General features: G+C 42.7%; 1 protein-coding gene across 4 annotated transcripts in view; it reads right to left on the minus strand.

The window, feature by feature from the left end:
* LOC109513977 (transcription initiation factor TFIID subunit 4) overlaps positions 1–16,905 on the minus strand; it is an 84,086-nt gene that overhangs the window by 32,596 nt on the left and 34,585 nt on the right. For 2 of the 4 annotated variants that reach the window (XM_019866754.1, XM_019866750.1), the window contains 2 exons: positions 16,410–16,466; positions 4,492–5,137 (listed from right to left, as the gene is read on the minus strand). In XM_019866754.1, coding sequence (XP_019722313.1) covers positions 4,766–5,137; positions 16,410–16,466 — 429 coding nt within the window. In that variant the 3' untranslated portion in view covers positions 4,492–4,765. Of the gene's footprint in view, positions 1–4,491; positions 5,138–16,409; positions 16,467–16,905 lie in introns of those variants that run through there. The other 2 variants (XM_019866753.1, XM_019866751.1) reach the window with 2 other exon arrangements.

The raw sequence follows: 16,905 nt of genomic DNA on the forward strand, positions 1-16,905 counted from the left end.
GAGAGAGAGAGAGAGAGAGAGAGAGAGAGAGAGAGAGAGAGAGAGAGAGAGAGAGAGAGAGCTATCTTCCTGATGGCACCAGGATGCCGGCACCCCAGCTTGGCAGTTGGCACCAGGCATGCGCTCCCAGCACCCACAGCAACTGCCTGCGTTTTCAGATTTATGACCGTACGATAAATGAAGACCTCTTTTTTGCCATCTGCAAGCCCTCCATCGCATGGAAGTTTCCAGTCACTGACAGCACTGGGGAGACGTATTTCTGATTTCAATCTGGAGCCGTCGCGCGCGGTGCACCTGAGTCAGATGGTGGACTGTAGCCACGGTTGGAAACCCAAATTTTTTTTTTTTCAAACGTATAATTCTAACAGAATTTCATTGTAACGGTTACGTCAAGAACAGTCATCCGCCACTTATCCTGTACGCGGATGAGGTGGCAATTGACCATCAGCCTTAAATCAAAGCACACCAGTAACAAGGGATTTGCCAAAAACGGCCCCTTGAATTCAAAATGTCAGACTTCCCATTTGTTTTCAGGCATGGGTACTGGAGAGACTTTTTTTATGCATGCTGTCATGATAGACATGTACACCAAATTTGATCTCGATCGGTAAAACTGATGGTGGTGGTTGGGAGCGTGGGGCTACGGGGGTAATATTGGGAAGCAATCCCAAGAGGGCCTATGCAAAATGTATTTGCCACCTTGATACTTTTAGTTGTCTTTTTGTCATATTCCCTCATACAATAACAAAAGGATCCAAAAAGATTTTTAAACTTTTCAACCCCATCTCACTTCTCATTGGACTTTTGCCCCTTTTTGAGTTGTGTTGTCCTCGCTGAATCAACGACATTTCCCTAAAGATACAAATGTGTATTGTTCTTAAATACAGGACAAAGGGGACTTGTGCTCTTTGTTGCATATATATATATATATATATATATATATATATACACATACACACATGGGCGTGTATATACACAAAGATAGGTATGCAATTTTAAAGGTGAATAAGATTTAAATTGTATTACAGTACTCAATAACAGTCTGATATATATAATGTTTGGTGTCATGCTTTCATAAGATTGCAACACAATTATCTGTGCATCCGTAATGAGAATTTCCTGCAAATTTCTGGCTGAAAAAATATCATGACAATAAAAACTTTATGAAAGACAAAGATGAAAGTTCAATGTTGCACTTGAAATGCTATAAAAATCAAAGTTCTTCAAATAAATTGTTTCAATTTGGTCTTTCAATGTGTCAATAAGATACAAGTTCGATCAGTGCACAATCAAGGTGCATTTTACTGAATGTTGTGACATCATGCATACAGTAATGAGAAATCCCCAATCTTTCATGCAAGCAACTCCAAAAAAAAAGTATAGCATTCTCTCTTTACCTTGCGCTCGACAGAGATCACCAAAAGAAACAGTAAAGGTTTGCACAGATTCATGTTGACTGCTGGCCGGATGCATACATTTGCCAAGGCGGCACACAAAAATGAAAAATATATATCCCCGTGTTTGCAAAAGGGTCTTAAATAGCAGCGATTCCAGCCGTGCCCTTTTGAAGCGGGGAGACGGCGACTTAAAGTAAAGTCAAATTATCAACAAAAGGTCAGCATGTGTAAAAACATTTTCACAATCAATCTAGCTCGGAAAGAGCTTTGAGTAACGGCCACTGCATTTGCCTGATCCTGTGATGGATCCATCTACTATGTTGGCCATTGACTGTGAACTCACTTAAACACCAAGCACGCACGCCACTAACAGGAATTTGCCAAAAGTGGCCGCTTCAAAACACTCGATTTCTTTCCCATTTGTTTTCAGGCAAGTGGCCTGGAGACTTTTTCGGGATTATAGAGACATACAACGAATTTGGCGTGAATTGGGTCATTTGACAAAGCAACGCCCCACTGGTCTTCAGACCCTAAATGTCAGTTTACAGCAGCCCATATTGGGTCGAATATCAAATTAAAGCCCTAAATGAGGGCTTTCCATGTCTCTCATTTTTTATGAGTAGCTTTGTCAATATGCTCTGATAAGATGGCTTCATGCCCAAAAACGTGCTTTAGTGTGGTCAAGAACAAAATATGCATTTTTTGGGAAATTGATGAGAACCTTCAAGAGATTGCCGAAAGACAAAGTGTCTCATGTGTCTCATGTGAATAGTGGGGAAAAAATGGAATTGCCTTTTTAAATAGTGTGAGAGAATGTGTCTCTTAAATGGTGAGGGGAAAAAAAAAATCATAGTTTGACTCCTTTAAACTGTGAAAAAAATGACTCCTATATGTGTGGAAAAAATGTAAATTATGTCCCCTATAAATGGTGGCAAAAATGCACCAGTCTCCTTTAAATTACAAAGAAAAAAAAAACGCATGTTATGGTTCCTGTCACACAATGCTCATTCAGATCTTGAACTGTTTGATTGTTTTGACACATGTAAATGACAAAATCAATAAAATGGAAGCAAACGTACCGAAAAAAACACAAAAATGTCTGTTTGGCTCCCCACGATGGCCAACCTGTCCTTGTCCATCTTTGGCTGTTTTTAACAAAGCCTTTCCTCTCCTCCTTCCTTCCATCCATCCTTTCTTGACTCCCCCCACCTCCTCCAACCCCCCGTGGCCTGAGGGGAGGCTCGCAGCCGCCCAGACGCTTACAGACAGATGTCCTTGGCGGAGCACAACATGCTCTGCTTGACGTCACAATCGGCTGCGGGGCTGCGAACGAAGCTAAAAGAAAGCTCCGACTGAAGACGGCACCATTAAAGGCTGACTGGACCCTACACAGGTCCCCCATTTTTTTCCCCCCCAACAAGACACAGTAGGTAGCTTCTCCTTGGTGTTGTGTATGCCTTTTAAGTCACCTTTGCACGCTGTCGACTTTTCGGCATCGTGTACGTAACTGCACTTCCTTCCTGCCTTCCCTTCTTCTTCTTGTTTCACAGACCAACACAAGTCTTGGTGTGAAGGTAACACCCCCAATAATAACATGTGGCGCCTGGGGGGGACACTGCTGGCATGGAATCAACTCTAAAGTTCACAAGTAGAAAAAGAAATGAAGATTGAGTCGGGCTTATTTACGAGATACGACATGGTATGGATCTGCTGTAAGGTCGATTCACATCACAGCAGCGTTAGTGAAGAAATAGTTTTAGAATACAGCGAAAAATACATTATTAGTATTATTATGTATTAATATCAAAATAGTTTTATTTTACTGTTATTATTTATAGACACAAAGTGGATGGACGGACGGATGGAGGGAGAGAGATATGGAGGGAAGGACGGACAGTGCGAGGAAGGGAGGGACTGACTGACCGACTGTCTGACTGATTGATGGATCGATAAATGATCAATCAAAAGACAGATTGATACATAGACAGACTGCATAAGGAATGTTTCTAGGAACAAAAAGCAGCTCTCAGGCTTGGTCATTAAGGGAGTGCACGATGGTAACCAGGCAATGGTTCTTAGTAGGCACTTCAGAGTGTCCCTTACTCCAAATTTGATTTTTTTTTGGGGGGGGGTACGATAAAGAGCCGGACCCAGTTCCCACACAGAACGTATCAGGAAAGGGGCAGGAACTGTCACACGTCTGCTATGTAAAAGCAGTGCAGATCAACCTCTGTCACAAATAGCGATTTTTTTTGGGGCCATCCTAAATGATTTTCAAAATGTTATAGAGCCCATATACAGTGAGATTTTTTTTTTTTTTTAAACAAATGTGCTCTTATAGTTTGTGTTCTGCAATAGACAGCATGGTGCGTCAGGGGGATCCACCACACCCCATAATCAGTCAAGCTAATGTTTCAGAGGCTTTTGCTGACTTTGAGCGGCCTGATTATCGATGTGTTTTCCCATCTTAAACGACACCTCTACCAACAATCGCACGTCTCCTAACCCAAATAAGAAGTCTGACATAGTACCCAGACGGACCGGTGAGTATGGTAAAACGGGTGCCTGATTATCGATGTGTTTTCCCCATCTTAAACGACACCTCTACCAACAATCGCATGTCTCCTAACCCAAATAAGAAGTCTGACACAGTACCCAGACGGACCGGTGAGTATGGTAAAACGGGATGTATCTCACCACACCACATGATAATCGTTAAACATAATCTTTTAGAGGCATCTGACAATTGAGGCCTTCCTGACTTTGGTTGGAAGGGAAGAATCAGTGTTAAAATCAGAATATCGGAGCGCCTGACCTGCAAGAGGCAGAACGGTGCCACAGGGGATCAGTCCCAAACCACAGGATAATCTTTAGATCCATTCGCTGACTTTGACAGGAATCTGGCTCAAAATCAGCCCGATTATTGGCTCGTGTGCGTCCCAGCAAGGATTGTTTTTACTAACATTTGCATGACCTGTTAAAGCACTGGGAGGGAGGTGCTCAGCCCATTCCGAGATCATTAAAATTATCGCTGATGTACGGAAAATTTCCTGCTTTAAATGTCCTTCCCACACACACACACACACACACACACACACACACGCACACACACACACACTCTCTCTCTTTCCTTCGATTGATCACGTCTAATTTGCATCCAGGAAAGATGAAAAATCACACATTCGCACTCGTGGAGAGAGGACGCCGCCAATGATTTATTCATTTGGAAATCAAAAAAAGAAGAGCGAGGTAGATGAGAAAGGGGGGATATCTTCATAGGGGGCGGGCGGGCGACTAAGCAGCCTCTGAGCCTCTTTCTCTCTCTATGTGGGCCCCCGGGTGGGCACGTGGTGTGCAAGCGCTCCTAATTAACAAGGTGAATCATGTTGCCGCTCTCTAATTAGCCCAACATGACAATCTAATGGAAACACGCAGGCCCGATGCTGGCGCGCTCTTGTCCTTCCTTCCCCCGTATGGACGCCCGCAGTGACGACACCTTGGGATTCAACCACAAAGCAAAGATGGGACAAGAGTTGGTGTGGGGTCAGAATTCCGTGGGGGGGATTTGCAAGGTGAACGCAGCCCCCTTTTCTTAATTGAAACGCATCCCCGGCACCTTGCCAAAAGCGTCGCTTGGGTGGGCCCAATTCCCCCGTCGCTCGCGCTTCCCAAGGAGCGCTTGGAACGCCGCAAAGACAAAAGTGAAGCTCACAGGCGAGGAGACGTGTCGCTTTCTCCCTCTGAGGCAACAAAAAGAGAAAAATCTCCTTGTTTTCCTTCTCATTACAGCACTTTTGTAACAGAGGAAAACACACACACAAAGGAACACGAAAGGTACCGTTTTAAAAGAAGCCAGATGAACAGTGTTGTTTTTTTACCTCTTCTGGTTCTTACAACATGACTTGAGGTGAAGAAGAAGGAAAAGAAGGAAAGAAAGTTCAAGACCATAAGTTGACAACAAAGCAACAAAAACAAAGCAGCGGTGCACTCCAGGAGCACTGCAATGATGACTGAATTACAGCGGGACCTTGACTAAGTTCCAAGTTCCCCATCTTAGGTTTTTCTTGACATCTAGGACAGGTGTCCCCAACCACCGGGCCATGAAACAGTACCAGGCCGCAAGACATCTGGTACCTGGCCGCACATAGAAGTTGAAAAAAATAAACGAGTCTCTTTTTTTGTTGTTGTTGTTGTTGTTGTTGGAGTGGGAGATGGGTTTAAAATGGTGCTGTGTCCTTTGAAAAGGATTTGTTGACACAAACAAATCTTTTGAGTGAACGGACTGAATGTGATGGTTTCATTGGTGCCTTTCTCAACTGAGTTGAGCTCAGCCACGGCCGGCTCCGCAAATTGCAAGGCGGCTGTGAGCAGAGAGTCTGCCGATGAGACCGCCTGATCAATGGGAGGTTGGCTGAGTCAGAAGATGGGGTGTCTCAGTCTTGTTGCCCAGTGGTAGGCGAGGAGCACAAAAACAAAAAAAAAAATCAAAACTTACATGGCCCTGTGTGAAAAAGTGATTGCCCTCTAAACTTCATAACCGGTTGGGCCACCCTAAGCAGCAACAACCAAAATCAAACGTCTTCTTACAACTGAAAATGAGTCTTTCACATCTCTGTGGAAATATTTTTGGCCCACTCTTACTTGCAGAATTAATTTAATTAAGCAACACAGGTGGGTTTTCCAGCACAAATGGCTTTTTAAAGGCTATGCCACAGCATTTCAATGAGGCTCAAGCCGACGAGGCCACTCCAAAAGCTTATTTTTGTCTTGTCCCCCAGCCCCACAAAAAAATAATAAATCACAAGTTGACTTGCTGATGTCTTTTCGATCATCGCTGTGATGTCGAACCCAAATGTGCTACAGCGTGAGATCACAAACTGATGGCCAAACACTCTGCCTCTGGATTTTCTGGGAAAGACCAGAATTCATGGTTCACTCATCTAGGTACTGAAGGAGCAAAGCAGCCCCAGTCACATCAGATTACCAAACCATGTTTGACTGTTGGTATGATGTTCCTTTTCCAAAAAGGTGTCTTGAATTTACATTGGATGTAACCAGACACTTATCTTCTAACCAGTTCAATTTTCGTTTTGCAAGATTATCCTCCAAAAATCTCAGGAATCATTTAAATATGTTTTGCAAAAGTAAGACAAGCCTTGATGTTATTTTTGGTCGGCAGTGGTTTTCACCTTGTAACTCTACCATAAATGTCATTTTTGCCAAGTCTCTTCCTCACTGTTGACGCGAGGGAGGTAAGCAGTTCTTTGGATGTTGTCCTGGGTCCCTTTGTGACCTCCTGGATGAGTCATCGCTGTACTCTTGACGTGATTCCTGTAGGCTAAGCACTCCTGGGAAAGTTCACTACTGTGCCATGCTTTATAAATTTATGGGTTATGGCTCTCACCGTGGTTCGCTGGAGGCCTAAACCTTTAGGAATGACTTTGTAATGTAACCCTTCCCATACTGATAGATGTCAATTACAGTGTATTGTGTCTGTTCTGGCATTTTGTGGTAAATTTGTGAGATCTTAATTAATTTTGTCAGACAGCTTCTTTTCAGCTGAGTTTTTGGTTGAACACGTCTGGAGCGAGTCAGGCTGGAGTGTGGTCAATGAAAAATGTGACTCGCCACAGTACATTCATGATTTAACAAGTGGGGGAAAATACTTTTTCCACGCAGGGTCAGACAGCTTGAACAGTTGTTTTCCTTAATAAACAAAAACTAAAAAAATCTAAATTCAAAAACTACAGTTTATGTTTGATAAGCTTATCTTTGTCTGATATTAACATTTGTTTGATAATCTTCATCATTAAAATAGGGAAATTATGCAAAAAAATTAAGACGTATCGAAGGGGGATAATACGTTATCATGGCACTGTATCCATGAGGCCAGAATATACGATCCATGAAGTGGGATATGCAAAACAACGGGAAGTGCACATCAGTGTAGAGACTGAAAGGCAGGTTGAGGATAGAGGAGGAGGGTAGCGTGCATTTGGGCCTTCTTGCCCCGGGCATGCCTAGCGGGAGTGAGAGCATCGAGCAGTTTTCTGCCGGGCCAGAAGAGGAGACCCTATGAACTTGCCCATATAACCGGCTCAATACAAAGAAGAACAAAACAACACGAGCGGACGTGTTGTCCTTTGACACGTTGGCGCCTGCTGCCTCGAGAGGAGCGAGGCCAATTGCCCGACGGGGCCGCTGGCGTGGGTGGGATCCGGGCCGGCATTGCGCTGACCTGGTCACTTGCGGAGGATGCCAGGCCAAATAAGGAACAGTACGCAGATTTACAAAAAATAAAATAAAATAAAATAAAAAAAACTCAGGCCTGTTCATTACGTGTCCACCAAGGTTAAATATGTTAATGCTGGGCATATGTCACGGTAATAATAGTACCAAATTGAAGACTAAAATATAAACAGCAGGGCGATTTGAAATGAGAGGTCCAAAAGTTGAGCCAGGCCAGGATTAACTCGGCGGTGGATGTTCAAGGCATTTCAAGCCTCGCTGGTGATTCAAAATGGACAAAAGGAATCGCCACGGCGCCTCAGGAAAGATAACACTTGAGGAGAATTATTCCGACAAAGGCCTCAGCGAGAGAGAGAGAGAGAGAGAGAGAGAGAGAGAGAGAGTCAGTCTCACACACAGGAATGACTGTGGGCAAAAAAGGAAAAGAGATGAGGATGGACTCTCCGTGCACTGAGCCATCAGTGATGAGCACCTTGGTGTGTGAGTGGGCTCACTGTTGGCTTTCGCACAACACCTTGTTACGTTCAACCCTTTTGTACAATCCTTAAGAGCGTCTGTTATGAAAATGCCAAACCATACAATGCATCATCAATGCGTTATTGGGGATTCTTTCAATTTCAGGGAGCTCCTGAGCAATTCTATGAAGGGGCTCTCGAACGATTTGGGTCTCGGGACCCCTTACAGTGGAGAACCCCGCCCCCCCCACATTCCTATTGGGTATTAAACATAACCACCATGTGTACTCCTCAATGCCATTGGAACTAAAATGCCATTTTGGGGGGTGAGGGTGGGTGTTGCAACAACAAATTCAAATTTTGTAGAGAAAAAAGTTACAATGCTATGAGAACAAAATCTTACTTTCCCCAAATAAAGTTTTAAAATTAACGTTTTAAGTCAAAGTGTAATGAGGGGAGGAAGTCATTTTAACAAGTGAATTTCAGTCAATGTTAGATTTGCGTGACTATATAATCCAGATTATAAACGTCACAATCATATCGAAGCTATGAATTGGCCCCACAGTAAAAGATAAAACAGGTTTAGTTGATTGTTCATTTGTTTTATTGACACGCTGGTCCTCATATGTTGACATGCACTTTTTTTTTAAGTCATAAAACATTATAACTTCTTGTCAATTATTTTGAGGTCCTGTGGTTTGACGACCACTGCAAAATAGATGCCGCGCCCCATAGTCAGCAGGTGCCGCCACCCATGACCTGCAAATAAGTCACCTTCGGTTTCCACACCAGCAAAAAAAAAAAATGCACATAAACCTGCTGGTGATAGTGTATTAAAGCAAACACTGGCGACATGCTCCACCTGCAAATAGTGACAACAACTCAACTTCTTCTCAATTTAGAGTCACCCATCTGTCTAATATATGTTGCTGAAATTTGGTAGCAATCAGACAAAATCTCTGGCTCTCGAGTTCCTCTTTGAAGGACAACCAGAAATGGACCAAATGACCCTAAAATGGCCACTTTGTGTGTCTTTTTGGGCGTAGCGTCTTGAGATTTTTGGGGGGCTGGGGGCTATTCATGACAGAAATGTCAAGAAAATTTCATGTTGACGAGGGAAACTGAATTTGGATGGTGGGGTACAGTTTCATAGCAAGTCATCTATTGTATTTTGAAAACTCAAGTGGTTTGCGATTTTGCATCGCCCATCTATGCTGTATAGGTGGATGAAATTCAGTACACAGAATCTCTGACAGACAACTGAAACTGGTCAAGATGAGCCTAAACTGGTAGACATTCTATTCATTAACAAAAAAATATAAATAAAATTAAAAAAGTATCCATAATATGAAAACAATGGCCACTTCTGATCAAAACTGCAGACTTTCATTTTTGAGCGTGGCTTCTCGATGCTTGATATGAGACGGAATCTTTGGAGAAAGAACACCAAAATACACGGATAAGTGGGAATAGAAGAGTTTTTCTGCTAATAACTGTTATTTCTGCATAAAAATCATATCGTGTTTATTCTCTCTCTCTTTCTCGCCTCTATTCGCTGCCCCCCACCCTCCCTCTAGTTTCCTGTGTCAACTGGCAGACCGCAACCGCGGCGATGATGAATCTGTGGTCGCAACGTGTCTCGTGCCGCCGACACGATGATGTATCTCCACTGGCCTTCGCGCCCTCCGCCCCATCCCCTCCCCAAAGACTTTCTCGGGCCAAATGCACAGACACGGCGACAACAAACAGGAAGCGAGCTCCGCGATTTGCCCATTGATTTTCACCGCGGGGCATTTTGGAAATAGCCCATCTGACCTTTCGGCCAAACGGTGGAGGAAGAAGAGGCCCGAGACCAACCCTGTCTCGCTTGCTCTGTGGCTCTCGCAAGCTGCCGGTGACACATTTAAATACCGGATGATGCAAGTTTTATGTAAAAGGCCGCATAGTAGAAGCATTATACAAGTCTCCAAAGTCCTGCTGATGCCACCTTAAGTTTATTCTGTTTATGACACAAACTGGAACCGTTGCAAAAATGTGTGTTTTCATTACAACACCGTATTTCTGAGGATTGTGGAGAAGTCAATCTTCTGGAAGGGGCATTTATTTGGGGTGGGGGGAAAAAAAACATCTATCCATTTTTTTATAGCGCTTGTTTTATAGTGTGGCGAATCCGGTTGACAGTGTGTGAGAGGCAGAGTAAACTCTGGACTGGTTGCCAGCCAATCACAGGGCGCATTTGAACAAAACCACCCTCCACAATCACACCGATGGAAAATATGGGGTCTCTATGCAACCGAACATGTACGTTTTTGGAATGCGACAAGTCGCCGAAGATTTGAACTCTTGACTGCTGCGCACATGCTAACCACGATTCACAAGGATACTGAAAAGTCAGTTTCACTTGAGATCTCAATCCACCCATCCATTTTCTATAGTGGTTGTCCTCATTATGGCTGTGGGTGACCTGGTTCTGCGGGAATCGTTCAGATTTGATGCGGAATTCGGTGCACGTAGGAAGACGCTGAACACGACTGAAGCGCGACCAATAAGGAATGCGTGTACACCAATGCTGGGTATCGATTCTGATTTCTAAAATCAGTTCAATTTGATTCACAAGGGCCTGATTTCATTTACAATCCACGGCGGCCAAAGCAGTTTCACACCTCTCCAAAACCTGCGATCCTAACAAAGTATGTGAACGTAGTATGTTATGAAAAAAATTCAAATTACATTTACATCAAAATAGAACATATCATCAAATGGAGATTTATGACACAAATAAAATTGGCCCAAGCTTGTTACTTTTATTTTAGCACACAGGCAATTTCAGCCATAATTAATTAAGCCAGTCTGAGTGCGCACTTACTGAAACTGTAATGGAAGTGGGAATAGTCTGGTGTCCTGTTTGTAGATTAATGTGGGGTGGAAATGATGGAATGATTGTAGCCCGCTGTCACCGCGTGCCCCGAGAGGGTGAGAGTGCGCAATTGTTCACGTGCGCAGCTTCGAAGGAATATTGTAATGCAAGTTTGTTTGTTTTTTTGTTTTTTTAATGATGCAATATAATAGCTATTTGCAATATAATTACGGACCCCCAAGCTCGCGGTCAAAGAGTGGCCGAATTAGAGGGATAGCCTCTCAAAGATATCGTGTTCTTCTCCTTACATCATGGTTAAAACGGTGCGCTAATCACTCTTATGACAGCCCGACGCTGTCGTGTTCTAACGTCTCTGTTCATCATTGTCACAACACGGCAACATTTCAGAGGAGTGTGGGGCGGCGCCTCGCTCGCTCAAAGCGCCTTTGCTGAATTTTTCATGTTCCCGCCTCGTGTAAAAGAGGCCTGGAGCACTTGGATGCAAGGGAGGATGGATGAAAATATTACCGCGGTCTCGGATTCTGATGGGGCCGCTTTATTAGGCACAGCTTCTGTATTGAATTTCATCAAAAGAAATAATTTTATCCCATTTCTCACAATTAAAAAGTGTCTGTTAATAAGCTGTTGTCAAAATAATCGAAGACCAATAATAATAACATACTTTAGACACTTTTTGCCTTTTCTGATTGGGTGATCCTGGTCCTGTGCTAATAAGCCACTGCTTGTACTTCTAGGTCAAGGCCGAGTTCAGCTTTTATAACCATGCTGACCAAAAGCGTGTAGAACATCAGGATGAAGAGAGAGGCTACAGCTCAGTCTGAAGAGAAAAGCGAGTCTCAATGGGGTCAAAAATCAAAGTACATTTTCACTGGTGGATGCAACGCTCCATCACCAAACCACTAACTTGTACTTGTCAATTCCTGTAGCGGATCTGTGCATGTGGCGTGTGCCAAACACAAATACTAGCCCCCCACATCCAAACCTCCACAAGCACGACCGGTAATTGCATTTCATTACACGATAAAAGAAAAAACTGTAGTGACTTAAAATATTCTGATTTTGTCTTTAAGTAGCAGTTGAACTTTATTTCAGGAAAACATGTTGCTGATGTGGGTGGCAACAGTTTGTGACGGCATTATAAGGTGGCCCTAACGACAGTTGGGAATACGACTCACGCTGCAACACGCTGCCGGGCACAGGTTCAAAAATAAAAGTGTCCCGAGGCATTGATGTCCACATATTATAAGGTAAAGTTTATTTTGAAGTTTGCCTTCTCACCGCAATGGCGGTTGGCATGTTACTGTCATGCAACACTTGTTGCTGCAGCAGGTGTGACTTTTTATCCTGACACTGTAAACTACAAATAATTTAACGAGTGCCCGAGGCAGAAAAAAATGCCTCAAGCACTTTTTTGAACTGAGGTACTAGAATTACTCGTGGAAAAGGGCAGTATATAAAAAAAAAAAAAGAACCTTATACACTTGTATGGGAAAAAAAATTACAATTTCCTTTCATTATATGACACGCCACAGTAGTCACTTTGTAGCTTATTTCGAGTCCTGGTTGTTTCAACATGGAGATGATTAAGCACTAGGGCCAAATTCATAAACTGTGAGAACAAAAAAATATATAAATATATGAGAGAAAAGTTTGCAAGAGTGTTACAACTCTTAAGCCATGTTTTTTTTTGTTTTTGTTTTTTTTTACTAGTAAAAAAAAATTGTAAGCTACTGTTCAGAAGATTCGTAAGGAAAAATATTGTACACACAACATATATTTTTCAACACTTACCGGTAAATTTTCCTCATTGCCGTTCAAGGAAACTGAGTTCTTACACTTCTGTTCAAGAAAATAAAGCCTATTAATTTCGTGACTCCGCAATGGCGGTGGTGATTTCGCCATGTGTTTGTAAGTACAGTACAGTAGGTGCGTGCTTCGGGAGAGAAGGTCTGGGCCTCGGCGGAGTGTCTGAGCCCTCATTATCCTGATGAAAGTTGTGAGCTGCCGACAGACTCGGCGGTGACACAAACAGCCAGCTCTGTTGCCTTGAGCTGGGCAGGTGATGGAAACGGGGAGAGGCACGAGCGCTGAGAAACGACGGCCATTAAAGCGACAAAAAGGATGGGGGTGTTAGATATACGCACAGTTCGGAATAATAGCACCGTTTTTTGAAAATAGTCCATAATAGCTTCCTTCATTTCACAAATTGCATTCATGAAGGAAACTATATCAGACGCGTTATAAAGAAGTAGGGAAAAAAAAATGAAAAAAATGTGGTCGTATAAACACCATTTCCAAGAAAAATAAGCATTCGGTCTACTGCATAAACTAAAAGAAAATTCACAAAGATTTTTCTTTCTTTTCGAGTCAATCGCCAAACTGATATTTTGTTGTATTAGTACTGTTTCAGCAAACTGCTTTACATCTGTCAGTGTTTTCGTCGTTTTCGTGGTTGCCGTGGTTTGAAAAGCGGTTTTAAACCATTTTTTAATCCCTGTTAAATAACGGATATTGATTGATTGACAATATACAAGGATTGTCAGTATTTTTCACAGAAAATATTTAACTTCAGGCAACATAGATGTGACAGTTTTCAGAAACTGCCTCTTTCAGTAAAGTGACTGCCAGGACAGCCAAATCATTGCGCATTTTTGAGTTGAAGTCCGATAACGTTTGAGTTTGCCAAGAAAAATGCCACACAGGCGAAAAGCGGTCGGTCTGTGTTCACAACTGTATTGCTGTATTTCCCAAAAGGAGCTCGCTAGAATGTCAGTGCGTGTGTGTGCGGCGCTAATCTGGCCACATCCACATGACGAGCGCACTGCCACTTAACAGGCAGAAGATCCACTTTGATCACACGGATTCCCCTCGGGGGTCCGAACCTGTCGCACTGCCTATTACACTGATTCATTTGCATATACGGGGGCTTATGGTTAAGAGCTGAGATCTGTGCGTGAACGCTCCAAACCAGAGCTGGAGAAAAAAAGACGTCCAGGGTGAGAAGACGACGAGTGTTGCCATTCGCCGGCGGAGAGCGGCTCATTGCCTTAGAAGGTCACGAGTTCAACTCCAAAGAAAAATCCCCCAAATGAAAGCGTTTGGCCCCGCCCGGCGACAATGGCAGGGTGCCCTTGAGAAAGACACTTGCATCTGCTGCTAAAAAGAAAAGGAAGAGTGGGCAGCAGTCACGCTGAGTGCATAGCATAGAAACACTCAATATATGCAGCTCTTGAAAAAAAATAGACAAAAAAACAAAAACGCTGACATGCGTTGGTATTTTGACTACTGGAAATTTTTGTTTTCTGCTCATAATTGCTAAAAAAAATTACATCTTTATTTTTCATCTCGACTCATGTACAGTACTTGATTCAGTGCAAACTGGTCAAACAAAAACTTGAGCTGTGAAGCATGCTTGAGAGTGGTACAGATGACCAAAATGAGCTGTTATTTGGTACTATTTGACTTTTTCAATCTTTCAACTAGCCCTGCGATTGGCTGGCAACTGGTTCAGGGTGTCCCTCGCCTACTGCCCGAAGACGGCTGGGATAGGCTCCACCACCCCCCCGTAACCCTTGTGATGATAAAGCGGATCGGAAAATGAATGAATGAATGAATGAATGAATCTTTCAACTACAAATTCATTTTTGTGATGAAATAACAAATTTTTATTTTAATTGTGTATGACCAAGTACACTTCTTGGAGAATCCAAACGGGTGTTACTTCGGGGGTGTGCGTCTCTCCACAAGATGGCTTGATACGGTTTTCGATATGTGGGTTTTCCTGATATTTACAATTCTGTTTTTGCAGTTCATTAGCTTTTTATGTTATTTTTCTTTACGTACCATGCCTGAGTGCGGCTCTTGGTGAAAAAAAGGGTGAAAATGATGATGTTTTTACTTTCTATTTTGCTGACAGTTAAAAGTTTATTTTGTGAACTGCCAACTATTTGTGGTGTTGTTGTGTGGTTTCAGATTTGTTACAGAAGTGCAACTTGGAAAAGTGTACACCAAAAAAAAAAAAAAAAATTACTATATTGAAAAAAATATATAAAAGATTTAAAGAAAGAAGATGTGCTGCTTCAGGTTGGCATTGCAAAGAACAACAACAACAGGTGAGCGCTGCTTTTTTTTTTAATCCTTCTGCCCACATCGAGTGAAAGACGTTAGCGTGCAGCAAACAAGGACAAAAACAAACCCAAACTATGACAGAACTCTTTCGTAAACATGAAGAAGCTCCACTGGGAATGTGTCCTATACGAGACGAGACGCTGCTTCCGTTTCAGATTAAAGCGCCTTAGCGTGGCGCTTTAGCCTATTACACGCAAGAGACAATGCGTCTTTGCGATCCTTTGTAGCCGTAAAAGTTAATGCGGGGAGTAAATCGCTGCGTCTGAAACGCTTATTCGGAGGGTAAACTTGCTTTTCTTCTTTTTTGCTTTTTTTTTTTGTGCTTGTACAAGGCTCCCACCATGATGAAACAGAAGTTTGTTTCCAAATGAACAGCATAGGGAAAAAGGAAAGTGATAGTTCAAGTGCAAAGTTTTTCGAACAAGGGAAGGAGTATTAGCACAGCAGGAAACAATTATGAATATTTCCAGAAAAGATTATTATGTTACAAGGATAAAGTACTATTTTTGTAGAGAAAAAGAAATAAAGGAATAGGTTTTGTTAAAAAAAAAAAAAAGGGGGGGGGGTTGTTTGAGGTAACTTACCTTTTTTTTTTTACTAAGATTAACTTGAAGTGAATTCTGAGAACAACAGTGTAATTTCACAGAAAAATTATTATTTTTTATTTTATTGTTGCAATTTTGGTGTTGAAATTTTCATTTTAAAGCTTCATTGCTTAGCAGCATGGTGGTTCACAGCCCTGAGGTTGGGTGTTCGAATTCAGGCTCTGGCCTCTCTGTGTGTATGTTCTGTAATGCATGCTCCTCATACTTGCATGTGTTTTTTTCCAGGTGCCCCAGTTTCCTCCCACATTCCAAAAACATGCATGTTAGCTTTATTCAAAATTTAAAATTTCCAATTCATTTTTGGAATGTTGGAGGAGGCCGGCTTAGTCGTTGATTGGAACCCCGATCTCCAAACGGTGATGCAGACAAACTAACCACTAGGTCAGCATGCTTCCTAAACACATTTTGACTTGACATAAATTGTTGTGTGCAAACTCACTGAAGGTTCTAAACTGTCCACATAGTGAGACTGGCTGGCAACTACTTCAGAGCGTACCCTTTCACGTGGAGCAACAAACTGGTAAAAGCTGCCAACTGATGAATCTGATTGTCTTTATTCGGGGGAGTTGAGAGGGCGGGAATGATTTCTCCCACTAATTTGTTCTTAAATTTGATGTTAAACTGAATTACATGTGAAGCAAGTGTATGAAAAATTCATATGCGCAAGTCTGGCAAATGTCAAGGGTAATGATCTTACCTCCTTGGCTTTCTGTTTCAGTCGAGCTTGCTCTGGGTCCTCTTGCCTGGAGCGACTCTGTGGAGTGAAAAGTGGGTGGTAGGGGTGGAGGGGGTGGAAAGTGGGGCCGCGTATAGGTTAACACCTGGTTTCAAGAAATCTCCCTTCCCCTCATACCCGATAAAGCATCACTTGTAATCTGTTGCTGCTGCAGTGAAAATAGTGCAAAACATGAAATGGGGTGCGCGCAGTTTAACAGCTGATTTAAAGAAACCACCTATCCGCCTTTTTACCCAACAAAGCATCCCGACTCATCTGTTGCTGCTACAGATTAAAAAAAAAAAAAAAAAAAAAACATAAAACGGGAACAGGATACGGAGGTGTCAAGGACATCGTGTTTGAATTGAGTAGAAGTGCAACGGAGCGCACCCCCGGGGGGCCTGTGGCCTTTAAACCCGCTCCAAATCCAGCCCTAAATAAGCCGCTGGAGGGGGACGCTAATCAAAAGAGGTTATTA

The sequence above is a fragment of the Hippocampus comes genome, unplaced genomic scaffold, assembly GCF_001891065.2.
Source record: "Hippocampus comes isolate QL1 unplaced genomic scaffold, H_comes_QL1_v1.1 scaffold82, whole genome shotgun sequence".
Taxonomy (NCBI): domain Eukaryota; kingdom Metazoa; phylum Chordata; class Actinopteri; order Syngnathiformes; family Syngnathidae; genus Hippocampus; species Hippocampus comes.